Consider the following 20,245-nt stretch of genomic DNA (forward strand, 5'->3'; position numbering starts at 1 on the left):
CAATTGTTCCCCCCATTCAAAATCTGTACCTCCAGTGGTTGTTAGGGTGTGGGTTCTTACTGCATTTATCAAAGATCAGGAGCTGCCAGTTGTTGGAAGGTAAATTTATTTTCAGAACAAAAATCAGAACAAAAACAGAAGAAAAATGTCTTTGCTAACTTTTCACAGAAAGCACAGTTCCAGAATAAAAAAAAACAGGGCACATTCAGTTATCTCTTTCAGGCAGCTTCCTTAGGGCTCTGGCACACGGGGAGATTAGTCGCCCGCGACAAATCTCCCTTGTCACGGGCGACTAATCTCCCCGAACTACCATCCCACCGGCAAAAATGTAAGTCGCCGGTGGGATGGTACACGCTGCGCAGACGATTTCGGCAAATCGCAAAAGTTGCCTCGCCTGTTTGGCAATACAAGTTCCGCTTTGACCAAAACGGCTGGCAGTGAAAGGGTTAAGAACTGGAGCCCAAAACTGCACTACATACTCACAGTGAGGCCTTACCAGAGACTGATAAAAAAGGCAAAATTATATTCTCATCCCTTGAGTCAATGTTCTTTTTTTATGCAAGAGAGTACTTTATTTGCTTTAGTAGCCACTGAATAACATTGCCTGGAATTATGCAACTTGTTATCTACAAAAATCCCCAGATCCTCCCCACAACACACTATCATTTAATGTATAACTACCAAAGTTTAGCACAGTACTTTTTATGCGCACCTCCCAGTCATTAATAAACAAGTTAAAAAGCAAAGGACCAAGGACTGACCCCTGCGGTACTCCACTAACAACTCTGGCCCAAGTAGAAAATGTTCCATTTACCACCACTCTTTGTAATCTATCCTTCAGCCAGTTCTCTATCCAATTACAAATATTATGTTTCAGGCTAATATTTCTCAATTTTATCATTAACTTTCTGTGCAGTACTGTACCAAATGCTTTAGCTTAAACCCAAGTAGATGGCATCCACTGCCATTCCAGCATCAGGTTTCCTGCACCTCTTCATAAAAGGCAACTGAATTAATCTGGCAAGATCTCTTTCACATAAAACCATGCTAGCACTAAGTTATAGTATTGTGATGGTGTGTAGGCAGCCATCGCAGTACATTATGCCTGATTCTGAGCTTTCAGACGTGCTACACATTAGAAATGATTTCAGATAACCTACTGTTTCTCCTACTCCATGTAACTGGAGGAATCCCAAGCTGGACAGTATCTACCACTTTTAGCAATACAGGTGTAAGGTAGCTGCTATTGCTACCTTCCCAATGTTCTGCTATTTGGCTGCTGAGGAGGAAAGGTAGGGGGTGACATCACTGCCCAGCAGTAAAGAGTGAATGAAGTTTATTAGAGCACAAGTCACATGGCTGTGGCAACCTGGGAAATAAAAATGTCAAAATTAAATATAAAAAAAAAATCTGTTTGGCTTGAAAAATGGATTTCAATGCAGGATTGTGCTGGAAAAGCTATATTAACTGATGCCTTTTGAGAAACACATGTTTTCCCATGACAGTATTCCTTTAATGAGGCACACTCATTCCACACACTAATATAGAGTCCATAAGAAAACAATGATAATTTATACTGTTACCTTAATTGTGTGTCTGTTATTTGTTTCTCATGTATGTAGTCAACAAACAGAATCTCTTGAGCAAAGTCAAAATGGCAGTTGCCAGGTCCTTTACGGATAAGAAACCCTTCTGGCGGAGAAATAGTATGTCCATCTAGTGTAAGATGTACAATCTTACCCTATAATTGGATAAAGAAAAATCATTGTTTACTACTACAGTTCACTTGTGGATGGAACAATGCCCAATATGAATGATCTATTTCAAGAAAACATATATGATTTCTTACCTTGTCCATATTAAGGCTGCCAACCTGGCTACTCTTGGCAAAGTTAGCAACTTGCTCCCCCTTGTATACAGCAAAAACTATGACAGGAGTTGGATAAGGATTTTTTACTTGGCAAGACTGTAAAATGGCATCAGTTAAGGGCAGCATATGGCTGTTGATGCTAAGTCATCTCCAAACCATTTTGCACAGGTTTTAACCATAACCTATGTTATTTATGCAATCTCTGGTCGGTGGGGGGGGGGGGTAAAACAACTGGACAAAACAGTCCAATTGGGCCCACCACCTGTATGGCCAAATTAGTCAAAAATTCACGTGAATTAGCCAAAGATAGACATGTAACCTGCAATACTATAAATATATTTAATAGTTAAAAGGGACTTGCTTTAATAGCCAAGATCAAAATACAATTTATCTCTGAGCAACCAGTTGTCAGGGCACATATGATAATTGTAGGAATTTGACAACACATTTTAGCTAAAAACTGCAAAAACTACAAAAAAAAAGAATATCTTATATATATACAAAAAGTAAAAAAAACACTGTACAACTTGTAAGCTACTGAATAATTCTAAATTCGCCATACTAGACACTATTGATCATAGGAAGGAGCTAATAAACTGTTTTTTAAAGTATTGCAGCAAATGATTTAATATTTGCGGAAAAAAGTCTTTTGAGTGACTACTGAAAATTTCTTTAAGGTTTTAAATAAAATTCCTTTGTATATTTCTATTTCAGAGATGTCCTAATTATGCAAGATTCACTAGAGTAGTGAAAAAAACACACTCTCTTATGCTAAAAGTTTTGAGTTAAATACAAGCACTAGCAATCCCATGGTCACTCTTGAACACAGAGATTTCTAAATAAAAAAAAACAAGGAACCAATTGCAGCAGGTATGGGACTGCCACTTAATAAGGTTTTAGATATTTTTAACCTCCAAAAACAAATCTGAGGATAATCCACACATTTTCTGACAATCTGTCTCTACCAGAATTTTCTTCTTTTGTACTTCAAATAACTAGTCCAAAGTTCTCAATCTCCATTTCCAGAAATTCTACATCTTGGGGCATATTTATTATAGTGTGTAAGCCAACATTACCAGTGATGTTGCCCATAGCAACCAATCAGATCTTTGCTTTTCTAACTTGTTGGTGACATTTCAAATCTAATTGATAATCCACTGTTTCCCATACATTTATATATCCTCTAGCGAATTGTACTTTCTACCTTTGATAAATATCCCCTATAATATCCAAGTGCAACACCTAAAGTTCTAGGCGATGAGCAAGAGTAAAAAAAAAAAAAAAAAGTGACAATGACACTATACAGATATTAGCATTTTGTATCATAGTAATATAGTAATTTATTTAATTATCCTGAAGAAGATGCCAAGATCCTCTTGGACTTTGGATACTGTAATAAAATGGCTGGGTTAGTTGTTGATGGACGATATGTTTCTCCCAGGGTTTTGCATAGTGGGTACCCTGGAACATGGAATAATTAATCACAAACCTTTAATACAGACCTTAGCAGCAAGGTGATTGCTGCAGCTGAGAGCCTTTTAAAAAGACTCCAGTGTGGGGAGGGGGAGTCTCTTTCCCACTACACAGGTAGCAGGAGCTGCGCTGCATGGGAAAGGTACTGATGATTTCTGATTTTGTTTTCTTTTGTTAAGTTGGAGTGGGAAAAGCCACCCAACTGTAGTTAGGCTGCCAACTGTGTTTAGCCAGCTCTCTGGTGCAATGGTTTATTGTCTTGTTTCTTATTTTGTGTTTGTTACTGAAGTTTTGTAACAAAATAAACTGCTGGCACTTGCCTGTAAGAGAGCAACCTCCGTGACTGCTATGTTTACCCTAAAAGACTGTGGGAAGCGGCCCTAAGACACTGAAGCAGATCCCCCTGTAGGTTCAAGTGTCACAATACACTAACCCAGAGTGCATTGATCAAAGCAAAAAAAAAGAAGTACTCTCTAATGAGCTTTCATATACTAGCGTTTATTTTTGTTTTTTTTGTTTAAATGAAGAGTGCATTTTACTGGTGCTTAGTTACATCATACAGACTGAGCTGTTGCTGAACCAAAGCTCACCAACAACAGCAGAGTTTTCTTTTATATAAACCCCAGGGCTGCTCTAAGTGAGCTTCCACTTGCCAAATATATGTCCTCTTCAATTAGCCATCCTTTTGTATGTGTGCAACTATTATATGCAGGCATCATCAAGCAATTTGCTTTTCACTCACTGGTATAAAAGTTCCAGCTTAATCTAAAATTTTGTCGTGCAGTTGTATGACAGCAATCAGATCTGTAAGACTGGTTTCATAGTGTTGACAGTTGCCACATATGTGGTACACAGACCTTTAACTATATGAACAGCTTACGGAAGAAAGGAAGATGTGAAAAGAAATAATAGAAGGGCAAGAGAGGGGTAACAGCCAAACAGGAAATGAAATAATTAGGGCAATCTAACTTTAAGGAAAAAAAGTAAAAAAAAATGGAGAAAAGATGACCTAAAGGAATGTTAGTTACGAGACAAAGCTGAAATTCATGTAATTGGTATGGACTTTAATTTGATTGTTGAAATGACGGTGTGGACTAGAGTTGTTTAATTCTTAATTCCAACAATTTAGCATAAATTAAGGCTTCAATAAAATTGAAAGAGATAATTACTGTATATACTCGAGTATAAGCCGATCCGAATATAAGCCAAGGTACCTAATTTTACCTAAAAAACTAGAAAAACTTATTGACTCGAGTATAAGCCTAGGGTGGGAAATGCAGCAGCTACTGCTAAGTTTCAATAATCAAAATAAATACCAATAAAATGACATTAAATGAGTGGGGTATATGTTTTTAAATATTTATTTAAACACAAAGAATTAAAATCCTTCAAAACTATATATAGTTTATATAGAATATAAAGTGCAATGTCTAGTGCAGAATGGGACAGGTGAGGATGGTAGATGAAGATGAATTTGGGAGCAGGCCAGGGCACTGGAGGGTCTGGTTGTGGGTGGCCTAATTTGCACACAAAGGACAGAGGGTGCTGGTCTGGAGGGACCCATGGCACCCAACTCAAGTATAAGCCGAGGGTGACTTTTTCGGCAAATTTTTGGTGCTGAAAAACTAGGCTTATACTTGAGTATATACAGTAAGTGCAGCTCTTATTTCAAATGCCTTATTGGTAGACATATAAAATAAATCTATAAATTTTACTACACCTCCCAAAAAAACATTTGAAATTAACAGACAAAAATCAGATTCCACGTAGAGAACGTTGTCTGAATAAAGCAAATTTATTACCCCTGTATTCCTTACCCCTCTATATGTATCTTCAGGTGATTTATTGTAATTCCAAAAACGGATCCCTGCAATATCCTCACTCTTATTAAAATTAATTGTGATTGTGTGATCTGCTCCAGAGGTAAATGGAATAAGCCACATATGAGAATCTTCATTAGTTATATTAACACCATCTATAAGTCTGGGAAACAAAAAAAAGAAAAAAAACATAGTGAATGTTGCATGAATGTTACATTTTATACATAAAAATGGGTTAACAAAGACTGAGACCAGCCTGCAAAAAGTCACTGTTTTGGATAAATAATGGATTGAATTTGGGAAAAATCCTAATCCTGCAAAAAGTGCTGTGATTAAACCTGAAATGCAGGTCCTGTTTTGCTGAGCTTTGGCATCAGCTTTGTAAGCCAATGTATAAATAGACTAAAAAGCAGACAGATGTTTTTGTCCATGCTACCACAGGTCACCAGAGTTTAGAATTAGGATGTGTTAATACAGCCTTACAGTTTAATGGATGTTACAGAAATAATGCATTCAAGTGGCTCTTTGAAATCTGCTTAAAGAAATAACCATGTTAACAGGCTCGGTAGCAGCATGTAACATCTGATATTTAAGGCCTTGGTTTTGCAAGTAATTGTGATACTGTATACAATTTTCAAAAGCATTTGGGCATGTGTACACACAACTGAACAGCAAAAAGATCTCTGAAACAAGAATATCAAATATATGGTTTACAACATACTTGTCCAATGTTCTGGTATCATTATGGTATTCTGGCAGGATGCTAAGATCGTGAGGACACGCAGATAACTCAGCTAGGGTGAATGGCAGTGCTTTGCCATCTCTTCCAACAATTTCCATTCCTGTTAGACCAAGGTAATGTGGGTCACCCCATGTCATTGTGAAATTAAGCTGCAGGCCTGAGAAAAAAGAATGTCAAACAGTCTGAAAAGGTTCCTTTTGAAGTTAGCTTGCATTTTCAGTGGGGAAAACAATTTTTAGATGATTGGTGCCATTTAAAAAAGAATGAAATTTGTGACTTTTTTCAACATCTATTAAAAGCTGCCCGTAAAAAGAATGCAAGTTAAGAATATGTTAACACAGGCAAAAAAACTGTGAAACTGACAAACATTAGAAAAGGTAATTTACTGTCATGGGAAAGCATGTTTTTTTTTTTTGTTTTTTTAAAAAAAGCATCAGTTAATAGTGCTCTTCTAGCAAAATCCTGCCCTGAAATCCTTTTTTCAAAAGAACTTCATTTTGAAGTTTGATGTGAGGCTAGCAAGTTTCTTACTATCCAAGTCCCCCAGCCATGTGACTTGTGCTCTGTCTCTTTGCTGCTGTTCTGCAATTTGGAATAATGCCACATCCCCCTGCCTCCCCCCTCACCAGTAGCCTCTCAACAAAAGGTCCCTTACACCTCTCAGCTGCCTGAACTGATAGGAACTTCAACGTTTCTATACTGCTGCCACTGCTCTGCCTTGGGCCAACAGTACTGCTGGTGGAGAAAGCTTCCTCTATTTTGGGGTGATGGTACACAGGAAAATGTGTTACTCATTTCCCAAAAATACCTTTGGTGTCACCGGAAACCAATGACAATTAATCAAATGAATCATGTCTAATCTAAAATTGCCTTCTCTTTGAATACAGTATCTAGTAGAATTAAGTCTAAAACAACTGGACTTTTCTAGGGAAAATATTGCTTTTAAATTATAAAAGGTTAAATGAAATATAATGAGAAAACTAATATACAAAGCTCCAAATTTCCAAACTCCTATCGTATGATGTACAGCTAATGAAAAAATATTTATAAAAACTTACATTTGCCATTGTATATCCCAGGTAATTTATGAGAGTTATTTTCAAAGACATCGGAAATATTGTTCTGCAAATGACAAACAGGTAAGTTTTTGCTGCAAAAATTAATAATGAATATAAGCATGGCTTATGACAAGAATTATGATATTGCTGACAAACAACTAGAGCACCTAACCTCCTGCCCAGTTTTACCTCTGCACTCCTTAGGTATAATCTAAGGAAGTGCTGTCCAACTGGCGGCCCACGCCATAAGGTGCGTAATTATTATGTGCTGGGGATTGCCGTGATTGCTATCCTCAGGAATAGGAGGAGGCATATGGTTTTAAGGGTGTAGCTTAATATGACTTAATAAACTTCTTGCACATATAAGTGATGGGTGATCCCTGCAGTGAGCACCAACCATTTGGGTTTTTGCTGTACTATCACAATTAATGTGGCTATGGTCTTAAAAAGCTCACCTCCCCCAGCCCCAATATGCCTTACAGACCTAGCACTCTGGGACTATTTGGACGGGGAATACAGAAGGTCATATAAAAAAAATACAGCTATGATTCTCTGTTAACTATACTGATATGATGTCTTTATTATCCTATAATTTAGCCTGCACACAACAAATATGCAGAGAATGAATGGTAGCAATGAAAGAACTTACAAATATAAATGTATTTGTGATATGTACATTTGTCTGCACATGTATAATGTATGTTATTAGGAACAGTTTAACAGAGATAAAATAGTTTTTTTTGTTTCAAATTTCACATCTGAAATAACAGCTAAATTATGTCTATAAACCTACCTGCAATTTTTCACTAAAACCAGCTTGTGTAAAAGGTCTTTCCTCTTCTACACTGTCTGCAGTACTTGGTCGAAGACTGTCGATTTCATGTTCTGCTGAAGATTCTGTAGCCTTAAGCTCTTCAGAAAATGTTTCATCAAAAAGAGACATTGCTTGAAGAATCTCATCATCAGTTGTAAACAAAATGGTATCACCAAATTGCTCGGCAGCTTAATGATGCAACACAAGTACAACATTACCAAAAATAAAATACTGGATATATTAAAAGTCTGAAGTTATATGATGAACCAAGAAAATTATTTGAAAATAAACATTAAAACCAAATAAACTGACTGATACTCATACCTTAAAATAATAAAAACACTAATGGTTGAGTTGCTGCTTAAGACCATATTAGACTAAAATTTCTAAATTAAACAAATCACCAGCATGTAGACCAACTGCTATAGATGTAGCCTCATTTCCTGCTAATGCTCTGATGATTTCTGATGAACCCTAAGCCTAGCTTCTTAACAGTAGTCTAGAGCAGTGCTGTCCAACTTCTGCGGAGCCGAGGGCCGGAATTTCTCTCACATACATAGTGGAGAGCCGCTAATGGAAGCCAGTTTTGGCCACTCCCCAATTTAAAACCACACCACTTCAAACCACACCCATTTTATCACAATGGTCACTGCAGGGATATCAACCATCATTCATATGTTAAAGAATTATATTATGTCATATTAAGACACACCCTTAAATCCATATGCCTCCTCCTCCCCTGTGGATAGCACAGCAACCCTCAGCATATAATTACACACCTTAGGGACCATTTAATGGCTATTTCCAACTGCTAACAAACTCCCAGAACAAACCCCTGCCAGGTTCACCTCCCACAGGCAGCATAGGGTAGGCAGAGTATGTCACACACAGGCAGCACTCTGCCTGTGTCTGCCATACTCTGCCTGTGTATGCCATACTCTGCCTGCCCTATGCTGCCTGTGTGTACCATACCCTCCCTGCTCTATGCTGCCTGTGTGTGCCATACTCTGCCTGCCCTATGCTGCCTGTGTGTGCCATGCTCTGCCTGTCCTATGCTGCCTGAGTGTGCCATACCCTCCCTGCCCTATGCTGCCTGTGTGTGCCATACTCTGCCTGTCCTATGCTGCCTGTGTGTGCCATACCCTCCCTGCCCTATGCTGCCTGTGTGTGCCATACTCTGCCTACCTTATGCTGCCTATAGACAGGCCAGGCAGTACATACAATGTCTGAGGTGTAAAGAGGTGAACAATGTGAGTGATTACAGTCTGAGCCTGAGGTGTGAACACTGCAGGGGGTGAACAATGCAGAAACTAAAAGGTGTGAACAACACAGGGGATTATATTTTTAAACAATACGGGGGATTACAGCTGAATCTGAGGTGATAACCATGCAGGGGGGCAGTTAATCACAGTACTGATACCATTTAAAGCTTACACAAGAGTAAGCCATCAAAGAAGCCAGACAGGTGGGGGGCCACACAGAGGGGGGTCGAGGGCTGCATGCGGCCCGCGGGCCGCCAGTTGGACAGCACTGGTCTAGAGCAAACTAAACATAATGTATTTGCATGCCATACATACTAACAACTAGAAGTATTACCTCCAGATAATGTGCCTGAAGCCTTGGCAATTTCTCCTTTAAATATTAATTCATTATCTAAAAGTATTTCAACCTGCTTTACACCACGGAACGAATGAATTCTTGATTTATTATAATTCCATATTCTAATCATAGCCACCCTACAAGGGTCTGCAAAGTCCAGGTTGAGGAAATGTAACTTTCCAGGAGTGAAAGGTGCCAGCCAAAGATGCATATCATCCTGTGTCCTATTAATGCCATCAATAAGATTTGTTACAACCCTAGGATCTTTGCCATATGCTGGTAAAATATTTATGTCAGGAGGATCTGCTCTGATTCTGGATATTTCAACAGGTTTGCCAGTAGAAGCAAAAATTTCAATCCCATTAAGACCAATATAGTGTCTGTCTCCCCAAGTAGTTACTATTTTAATGCACAGATGTTGTCCATATGGCAATACTGGTATTTCAAAGTTACTTCCTTCCTCTTTCTCAAATTCTAGGTTGATTTCAGTTGCTCCTTTTGGTCGTGCCAGTGAAGAACCATTCTTTGTTGCATCATAATGTTTTCCAGCCTTCTGTTGCTGTAGAAACTCATCAAAAATATCTCCTTCAAATTCTAGATTGGAAATTCTACCACGGTGAGACTTATTAAATTGTATTAAGGAAGTCCACGATTCCATCAGATTATTTTCTTGATCATTTTGCCATCTTGGTCTTATATTCTCAGTATTCACTTGATTAACTAAAATGATAAAATATTTAATTTTAACGGTGTCTCTATGTATTATTATATAGGTAAACATAGAGCAAAATTCATGCTCCTATTTCTTTTATATTATGCAATACAGGAAACATTTTCTCAGAGAGAGAATATTCTTTAGAGTATTTGTAAAGTCATGATGTCTCATTGCAAACTCATCTTTGCACAAAAAAGCCACAGCTTTAAGAGCCTTTCTCATAACTTAATGGTTCAATTTCTTCAGTTAGGTTCACAGAACTTTCTGTCTTATTAAATCTATTCCTAACCCACAAATCTTTCTTAGTGAAGTAGGCCCCAAACATACTTCTGTTTAGCACAAGCATTAAAGGACATGTAACTCCCCCCCCACAAAAAATGTAATCTTTCAATACCTGCCACTCTTGTTGTTCAAAGGTTAATAGTAAAGCTGTGACATCCCCTTATTCATTTGGGATTTCTTCTCCTTCTCTAACCCACTCGACCCCCTCTCTTAGGTATTGACTCTGGCTCTTGACTTAATGAGCATGCTTAGTTCTTCTCAACTCAGTTCACCAAACACACCCTCCAGTCTATCAGCCAATGAAGAGATGGCTATGCTGGTTTCCATAGAAACCCTGCTTTAGCTGTACACTCTGCTGGAGAGACATGTTTTTTTCTCAACCTCCTCTCCGAAGCTCAGCTTAACCATTACAGTGCTCAATCTAAGCAGAATTTCAAAGTTTTTCCTGTGTAATGCTCCATTCTTTAAAGTGCACAGGTGCTGTTTGCATCTTCACTGAAGATGTGTAAAAATGAAAGCTGCTATTTATTTTAGGAAAACATGATGGTGCTGGTGAACGGAAGGGATATATGCAATACAAATGGTGTGGTTTGGGTAGGGGAGATGTGCCCATATTATATACATGGTAGGAAAATGTAGGCTTTACGTGTCCTTTAATTTGGTTTTTAAGCAAATATACCTTGCAACAAAATCATTACAAATCATTACTCTGGGAATACCTGCAGTGTCAACAAAGACTCATGAAAAAATGTCAGTCAAGAAACAAATAGACAATGAATTGAGATACCAAATAAACATCCAGTCAGAACTGTATGCTACACCTTACCCAGTATCAACATTTAGAAATTAGGCAGGTACTGCAAAAGCAAAGAACAAGCATTAAGAATAGGTAATGGAGAAGGACCTTGGAGCCCTTGTAGATAATAAACTTGACTGTAGCAAGCAATGCCAGGCAGCAGCTGCAAGGGCAAACCAGGTTTTGAGCTGTATTAAAAGGGGTATAGATTCACGGGAGTAGGGGTTATTCTTTCCCTTTACAAAGCGCTGGTAAGGCCCCATCTAGAATATGCTGTTCAGTTCTGGTCTCCAGTGCTCAAACGGGACATTATTGAGTTAGAGAGGGTCCAGAGAAGGGCAACTAAGCTGGTTAAGGGTATGGAAAGTCTCAGTTATGAAGAAAGACTGGCCAAGTTGGGTCTGTTTACACTGGAGAAGAGGTGCTTAAGAGGTGACATGATAACTATGTATAAATATATATGGGGATCATATAATAACCTTTCTAATGTTTTATTTACCAGTAGGTCCTTCCAACAGACACAAGGGCACCCACTCCGTTTAGAAGAAGGGAGGTTCCATTTAAATATTCGGAAAGGATTTTTTACTGTGAGAGCTGTGAAGTTGTGGAATTCCCTCCCTGAATCAGTCGTGCTGGCTGATACATTATATAGCTTTAAGAAGGGGTTGGATGGCTTCTTAGCAAGTGAGGGAATACAGGGTTATGGGAGATAGCTCTTAGTACAAGTTGATCCAGGGACTGATCCGATTGCCATCTTAGAGTCAGGAAGGAATTTTTTCCCCTCTGCGGCAAATTAGAGAGGCTTCAGATGGGGTTTTTTGGCTTCCTCTAGTCATTTTGGTTGAACGTGATGGGCGTATGTCTTTTTTCAACCCAACTTACTATGTTATTATGTTACTATGTAATAAAGGGAAAATATGCTAAGATTCCCTTATTCTTACATAACTTCTGTAGGAAGCACATCAGTGGCAGACAAGGCACAGACATAAGAGCTTATCAGAGGAACAGAATTTAGTTTCTAAAGAGAATGGAAAATCAAGAATCTATCTATATGGTATCTACCTGCCATCTACTGTAGTAATTCATCTAGCAGAACTTACTTGTTTTATGAAAACTTGTTCTTTCACTTTTATCTTGCATGTGCACAGTTTTTCTTCTACCACTAACTGGACGATCAGGATTACAAGAGTTTTGGTTACTGAAGTTTTCCAAATCATCTTCATTTTCCATCTTTGAAGATGAGCATAACATTTTGTTTTGGTTTCCATTTTTAGAGTTTTTATTTGAATCTCTCTTATAACTTGTAACATAGTCCTCTAAAAACTGGTTTATATTATGGTCAGATCTTTTGTTAGTAAAGTTACCAGAAGAAGCATTACAATTATTCTTTGTTGCTTCATCATAACTCTCTTGCTGAAAATTGGAAGATGACAACCAAGGAGGAAATCTATTCAAGGATTCACACACTTTTCTTCCTGTTATTCTTTGCAGTTGCTCCTTTATAGTCAGCTCATCATTATGCTGTGGGCAAAGAGGAGGATCATTTGATGCAGCGATGGTTGCACTGACCATTTGTTGTTTAGCTGTCACAGTGCTCAAATCTTTACTTTGATTGATATTACAAAGATCCTCTTTACTGTAGTTAATTTTACTCCATATTTCATCTTGTACAATATCTTCCTGACAATTTATTAAAGAACTGGTTAAGGGTAGCTGCTGGAAACTGATGCCCAGTGCAATATCATGCAAAGTTGTTAAATCTTTAGAGATACTATTTTCAAAATGTAATTCTTTCTGTTCACCAGTTTTTGCTTGGTTAGGCCCTTCAATCAAGATACTGGACAGCTGGTGTGAAGTATCAACTAGACCACCACACTTAGGCTTGAGTTCTATATTATTGGAGACACCAAAAGAATGGTTTCCATTGCTGTTGGCATATACAGGAAGAAATGATGAGCTTTTTATCTGACCAGTTTGCAGATCAATAGTGTTACTATAATCAAATTCTTGGTTTCCGCTGCCTTTATCTAAAGGTCCATCAAACACAAGGGTTTCATCTTTGTATATTTTGACATGCTTTGCACCAATATTAAGATCCTGATAAGGGAAATATAAACAAAATATTTTTAACATATTATTAAAATAAGTGTAGACTGCATATAAAGACCTAACTAAATATTAATTAAAAAAACTCACAAATACAAGAGTATTGTAGAAATGATACCTATATTGTCGAACAATAAAAATACATTGCAAGCTTTCGGAGCTCTAAGGCCCCTTCGCCAGGCAAAATACAAATGAAAACTGGAATGGCACAACATATATACTGTTAGATCAGAGAGAAGTGTTCACGAGCAATAAATTAGGAAGTTACAGATAGATAGAGATAACTAGTGAAGATAATAAAAGTAATTAATGTTTATTAGGATGGGTTGATTCAGTCAGGTCAGATAGTGTGACCTGAAACCTGACCCCAAATTAAGGCCCTGTCTTAATGTGTTGAATAACTCCATACATTTGATTTCATAGATCTTCCTTTTCCTTTCAGTTTCAAAATTCCCTTTTAGAAATAACACCTTCATGTCCTGAAGTCTGTGGTCCTGATTGCAAAAGTGTTCTCCCACTGGTGTATCACACGCTTTGGTCTTAATCTTATGTCTGTGATGGTTCATCCTTGTGCGTAGTTTTTGCCCTGTTTCTCCAATGTACATTCCTCCTGTAGGGCACTTAGTACATATGATCAAGTACACCACATTGGAGACAGCACATGAATAGCAGTACCGAATGCTGTAGACTTTTTGTGTAAGAGCAACTCAAATACCCAGAGACACACTCTTGTAATACAAACAAAACAAAAACAGAAGTCGACAGGGTACCAATTGTAGTCACCTACAACCCACTGCTAAACATTATAAGAAAAATAGCCAGGGACCTGCAGCCCATGTTCCATACAGATACCAGACTAAAGGAGATATTGCCTGAACTACCTCTTCTGTCTTATAGACAACCTCCCAGTCTGAGGAAAATGATTGTTAGATTGTTAGTAGCAGCCAATCAGCAGAACAATGAAAAGGGAGAAAGATAGCAGCTTAGAGTAGATATCAGACTAGCTCTCAATAGTAAGAAATCCAAGTCAGGCTTGGGACTTCTCCAGTTACATGGAAGTAGCAGAAAATTGTTTCCGCAACTTCCATGCAACTTTCAACCTCCAACTGCAACTTTCTGAACGTTATCAGAAAGCATTTCTAATGTGTAGCGCTGGCTCACTCTTTTAAACGGTAGAGTCTGAGGAAAATGATTGTTAGAAGTGCTCTTCCCCAAACAAATAAAGCAGGTACATTTCCCTGCAACAGCAAAAGATGTGAGACTTGCAAATACATCCTGTGCAAAGATCAAATTGCAATATCGAATACACAAAAATTCTACAGCATTCGGGACTGATATTTATGTGCTTGTGCCAATGTGGTGTACATTGTTTTGCACGATATTCGGTGCGTGTATGGCAAGGCGACCGATATCGCAAAAGGCTGTGGATATCGGTTGACTCGCCGATCGGGCACCATTGAAGGTGCCTGAGCAAAATCTACCTTCAGGGCTGAATCGGCAGAAGGAGGTAGACATCCTTTTGTTTCTACCTCCATATCTGACGATTCAGCCCTGAACATCTGTGGAGGGTGGATACGATGGTCGCACAAAAGATCGAAAATCTCCACGTGTGGCCACCTTAAGGGAACCCAAGATATTACACTTATTACAACTTTTTGTAATCAATGTCTTCTTTAAAACAGCTTTTGACTAAGCACTGGCATATAATAGTATATGATGTTTCTAGAGTGCTGGGTAGCACCACTGTATTATTGTCAGACTGAGATGCCAGGGGACCACCAGAAAACCTTGAACCATGGACCCACTCTCTAAACTATAATTCCTTCTTTGCTCATTTAATCTCTTTATTATCCTAGTCTCTTTGCTCCTCTTTGTTCTCATACAGGAATAGGGAATGACCATGAAGCAAGCCACCAGAAGATTTTCTGGTATCCCGATGGACCAGTCCAACTCCAGCAAATAGAAGCAAGAGGGCCCACTGGGAGTTTTTCTGGTATCCTGGTGGGCCAGTCCAACACCGATGGATACCTTGTAATACCTTGTATTATTGCCAGACAGGGAAAAATACTGTTCCAAGTTCCAAAGCACCTTGAGGTGTAGTGACTGCAAAATATGCCCAAAGATCCAACCTGGAGGGGTTTTCTTGGCATTGCATTTCTATAGCCACTGTGCCAATGATAACCTGATGCACGTGTGAGTTCTATAAAATGTGACCTGCAGAATGTGTATAATATAAGTCTTATAATGTATGTATGTATAAGTCTTTTTCAAATTAAACATGAAACCCAAATTCTTTCATTCACCATACCTATTATAAATGTATTTAGAAAGCTCAGTCGTCAATCATATATTGTCTGCCCCGCCTCTATGCTTCAGCCACAGAGGTAACACAGGCAGTTACTTTTACTTTCCATTTTGCCACTGCAATCCTCTCATTTCCCCTCTACTTGACCATGTATAATTGCATAGACAGCGCCTGGCCATCAGGTTCCCACTAATGATGTATAAACAAGATTTTGGAATGGTGGAAAGCTTGCCTCAATAACAGTGTCCACAAAATTGTGCCTGCCTACTTGCTATTATTGGGAATTCAAAGTCTGAAGGAAACAAGATTTATATAATTAATATAAAGTTAGTAAAGTTAGTTTTGCTATCACAAGGTTTACATAAAAATATGGGTAGACCAGCATATAAATGGATAAACTACTCACGCTGAGTGCCTTATTATAATTCCAAATCTTCAACTTGCTTATGTCAAAGTCAGCAGACTTAGTAGCATTGCGAATAATAAAGTACAACTGCACAGGAGGGTGGAAAGGACAAGTCCACATGAAATGTTCCTTTGTGGTCTATATAAAAAAAATAGTAAATGAATGATTTTTTTTTTTCCAGAACAACTTAAAGGGGTTGGTTGTTCTCTTTTAAATTAACTTTTAGTATGTTGTAGAATGCAATTATGAGATAATCTGCAGTTGGTTGTCATTTTTTATTATTCGTGATTTTTATGTTATTTAACTTTTTGTTCAAGAATCATCCAGATGGCATTTTAGTAGCAGCCAATCAGCAGAACAATGAAAAGGGAGAAAGATAGCAGCTTAGAGTAGATATCAGACTAGCTCTCAATAGTAAGAAATCTAAGTCAGGCTTGGGACTTCTACAGTTACATGGAAGTAGCAGAAAATTGTCTCTGCAACTACCATGCAACTTTCAACCTCCAACTGCAACTTTCTGAACGTTATCAGAAAGCGGTTCTAATGTGTAGCGCTGGCTCACTCCTTTAAACGGTAGAGTGAATTATTTGCTATGTAAACAGTGTCATTTGGAAATAAAAAGTACACCATAAAAATCAAGACAATGGGCCCGATTCACTAAAGTCCGAAATAAGGAGTGCTATTTATAGCATGCGTTAAAAATGTTATCACTTCTTATTTTTCGCTCGATTCACTAAAAGGACACTTGTCATAATTAAGAAGCGATGTTCTTGGCGTTATTTATCTTACGATGACATATTTTAATGAAAAAAACTATGCAATAAGCGTTATAGGGGCCGATTCACTAAAGGTCAATAATCTTATCGCGTAGTTTTTTTCATTAAAAAACATGCGATAATTAAGTACCGATTCATCAAAGTCATTTCGCATGTGTTAATCTGCATATCGCATGCACAAAAAAAACGCAAAACGAATAGAAATAGTACTAACGCATGATTCACAAACACATATGAAGCGTTAAACGTGCAAAATATCATGTTAATCTGTGTGAATATTAAACCTACTTGGGGCAGGCGGTACTTAAAGAAAATTGCAGTTCGTGAGCTATTGGCAACACAACATGGAGTTTGCAGTCATATTTTTTCAAGTATATGTTGGCCCTAGAGTGATGCATCCTCCAGTTTTCAGGGAAATGGTGGTTTTCAGAAAGTAATGGTTACGTGCGTAATATCTTGTGCACTGCGTAATATATTGCTTGAAAATATGTCATCGTAAGATAAATAACGCCAAGAACATCGCTTCTTAATTATGACAAGTGTCCTTTTAGTGAATCGAGTGAAAAATAAGAAGTGATAAGATTTTTAACGCATGCTATAAATAGCACTCCTTATTTCGGACTTTAGTGAATCGGGCCCAATATCCCTTTTAGGGCTCTAGCACACGGGGAGATTAGTCGCCCGCGGCAAAACCCCCTGTTCGCGGGCGACTAATCTCCCCGAGTTGCCTTCCCCCTGCCATCCCACCGGCGAACATGTAAGTCGCCGGCGGGATGGCAGACGCGGCGGCGCGATTTTGCGCAAATCGCCGAAAAAGACTCACCCGCCGCGTCTGCCGTCCCGCTGGCGACTTACATGTTCGCCGGCGCCGCGATTTCGCGCAAATCGGCGAAAAAGACTCGCGAGTCTTTTTCGCCGATTTCCCGAAATCACCCCGCCGCGTCTGCCATCCCGCTGGCGACTTACATGTTCGCCGGTGGGATGGCAGGGGGAAGGCAACTCGGGGAGATTAGTCGCCCGCGAACAGGGAGTTTTGCCGCGGGCGACTAATCTCCCCGTGTGCCAGAGCCCTTAAGCTACAAGGCCGAAGGCCAAGTACTTTTATATGGATCATGGGACTACTAATACCCTTCATGAAACACAAATTGCTAAACAGCACTGCCCTTAAATGAAAACCCTATAGCCCTAACCAGAGTTAATGCAACTGGCTCTTTTTAATTTGATGGGTCTCCCTGGCCAGACCAACCAACTGCATGCCAGCAACCAGAAAGCAGATTAATCTTTAAATTTAACAGTATATTTATTCTATTGACTTATTTTCCAGCTCAGATCATTTTCTATTAATCTTTAAAGGGCTTGTTCACTTTAACTTTAAGTAAGACATAGCTTGACATTCTGAGACAATTTTAAACTGGTCTTTACTTTTTATGCTCTGCGATTTTTTAATTATTTAGCTTTTTGTTCAGCAGTTTGGAATTTCAGCATGTTGGGATCCAAATTACCTTAGCTTCCACGCTGTGGTTTGAATGGGAGACTGGAATATAAACAGGGGAGGGGCTGAATAGAAAGATAAGTAATAAGAAGTTGCCTCACAGAGAATTCGTTTTTTTGGAAAGAGTCAGAAGAAAAAGGCAAATAATTAAAAAACAATGAGAAATAAAAATTAAATATTAAATGAAAAGTTGCTAATAATGAGCCAAAAGTTCAAGTTTAAACCACCCATTTAAGACTTTCATACAATTTAGTGTTTGCTTCAGTTCTACAACTAGCAAACAAAAAGATATGACTTAAAAACCAGAAAAACTAAAGGCCAGCTTGTCTAAGACAACTATTCTTAGGGGCAGATTTATCAAAATACAATTTTAGAGCTTAATAAATAAAACCTCACCCACATTCTATTCATTCCTGTGGGATTTTTAGGAGTGTATTTATCAACTTGTGAAAGTTAGAACTCACCATTTGATAAAAAGGCTTCTAAAAACCCCATAGGGATGAATAGAACATGGGTGAGTTTCTATGTATTAAGCACTAAACTCTCATTTTGATAAATCTACCCCTAAGTCTCACATTTTTATTATAGATACAAAGTGAACTACCCCTTTAATTTTAACACAAGAAAATGTGTTTAAAAGCTGCATGAAGACAAACGTACATTGTACAAAAGTACAAAGAAAATTAAGGCTTACATGAAATTATGAATATTTGTAATAAGGATAAGGACTGCTACACCACTTTCCATAAACAGCAGTACTGTGCTTCTAGCCCCTCGCTTTTCACAATTCTGGGTTCCTATGCTGCAGCTTGTGGTTTCATTTAAACTTAGGGTGAATCTCATGTTCAGTATATTGTTCCAGGGTGAAAGGTAACAATGCACATTATAAAGAGTCTTCTTAAAATCAACCTTTATATGTTCAATTTCAGGCCTTCTAAAAGTAAAGTAACTGGCTCAAATTTCTCTATATTTAAGAATTTATTTAGAGCTTACCAGAGTTTTACCGTTGACTAAGCAGGTAGGATCTCCAGGTACATCCATGTTTCTAATGTCTACATCATGAGGTGAAACATAGATTTCTTCATTCTTCAGGTCAAAAAACTGAATTTCTGTTATACCAATGAAATACTGATTTCCCCAGTTAGACAGAATTTCTACTGTAACATAGATTGCATCTTTTACTGCTGGCTCCACATAGACCTAAAATGTATAAATAATTATCATAAGCACCTAAAAGTAAAGCAGTGCTAAATCTAACTGGTAAAAATCCTGGATTATAAAGATCCAAGATATAAATATAAACATTACTAAGGAAATTCCAGTTACTAAATTATCAGTTTGCAATATAAGCTGTGAATTTGTTGTGACACAGTCTGCATGGCTCAAAATCATACCTGGTAAAAATGCCTTTTATAGGGGCTTCAAACTCTGCACATTTAATAAGTTAGAAAAACAAAAACATAATCTTACAGAATCAAAGTAAATCGGAAACAGGGCCTGGTAAGGGTTAAGATTAAAGGATGTAGGGAGTGCATCCACAAAATTCCCAGATTCTTTGGAAAATCATAACTTTATTGGTCAGATGACAGGTGTGTGATTTTGAGGTAAACGGATGGCATAGTAAAGCTCAAAAGAGAAATCGAAAGCGCACACATTTAGACAAGTGCAGCGAGGTGCTATTCTTAGGGGGGCCACCAAAGAAAAGTCCCCTAGTTACTAGTATACAAAATGCAGAAAAAAGAATGCACACTCTTAAAAAAAAAATCAAAAAATATTTATAACATTCCAAAATCAAACAGCAGCGCCTATTTTTATTTTGTTTTGTGCCCTGATGAAGATCACGTGGTGGTCGAAACGCGTAGGGATTTCTTATGTTATATGTTATAGCACTATTGGACATCTCTGTATCTCAACATTTAGATGATCAGGATTTGTATATTAAAATACATCTACTTATCTAGCAGGCATGCAAATTTTGAGTTTGGTATCAT

General features: G+C 38.1%; 1 protein-coding gene across 1 annotated transcript in view; it reads right to left on the reverse strand.

Annotated features, from left to right (window-relative positions):
• The window catches only part of kiaa0556 (protein KIAA0556 homolog), a 72,578-nt gene that overhangs the window by 12,164 nt on the left and 40,169 nt on the right, over positions 1–20,245 (reverse strand). Inside the window, exons 13-21 of the mRNA XM_002938284.5 lie at positions 19,248–19,454; positions 15,987–16,124; positions 12,270–13,266; positions 9,374–10,096; positions 7,757–7,965; positions 6,964–7,027; positions 5,885–6,062; positions 5,161–5,326; positions 1,584–1,741 (exon numbers count right to left, since the gene is read on the reverse strand). Of these exons, the coding sequence (XP_002938330.1) occupies positions 1,584–1,741; positions 5,161–5,326; positions 5,885–6,062; positions 6,964–7,027; positions 7,757–7,965; positions 9,374–10,096; positions 12,270–13,266; positions 15,987–16,124; positions 19,248–19,454 (2,840 nt within the window). The remainder of the gene's footprint in view (positions 1–1,583; positions 1,742–5,160; positions 5,327–5,884; positions 6,063–6,963; positions 7,028–7,756; positions 7,966–9,373; positions 10,097–12,269; positions 13,267–15,986; positions 16,125–19,247; positions 19,455–20,245) is intronic.

The sequence above is a fragment of the Xenopus tropicalis genome, chromosome 9 (genome assembly GCF_000004195.4).
Source record: "Xenopus tropicalis strain Nigerian chromosome 9, UCB_Xtro_10.0, whole genome shotgun sequence".
Classification (NCBI taxonomy): domain Eukaryota; kingdom Metazoa; phylum Chordata; class Amphibia; order Anura; family Pipidae; genus Xenopus; species Xenopus tropicalis.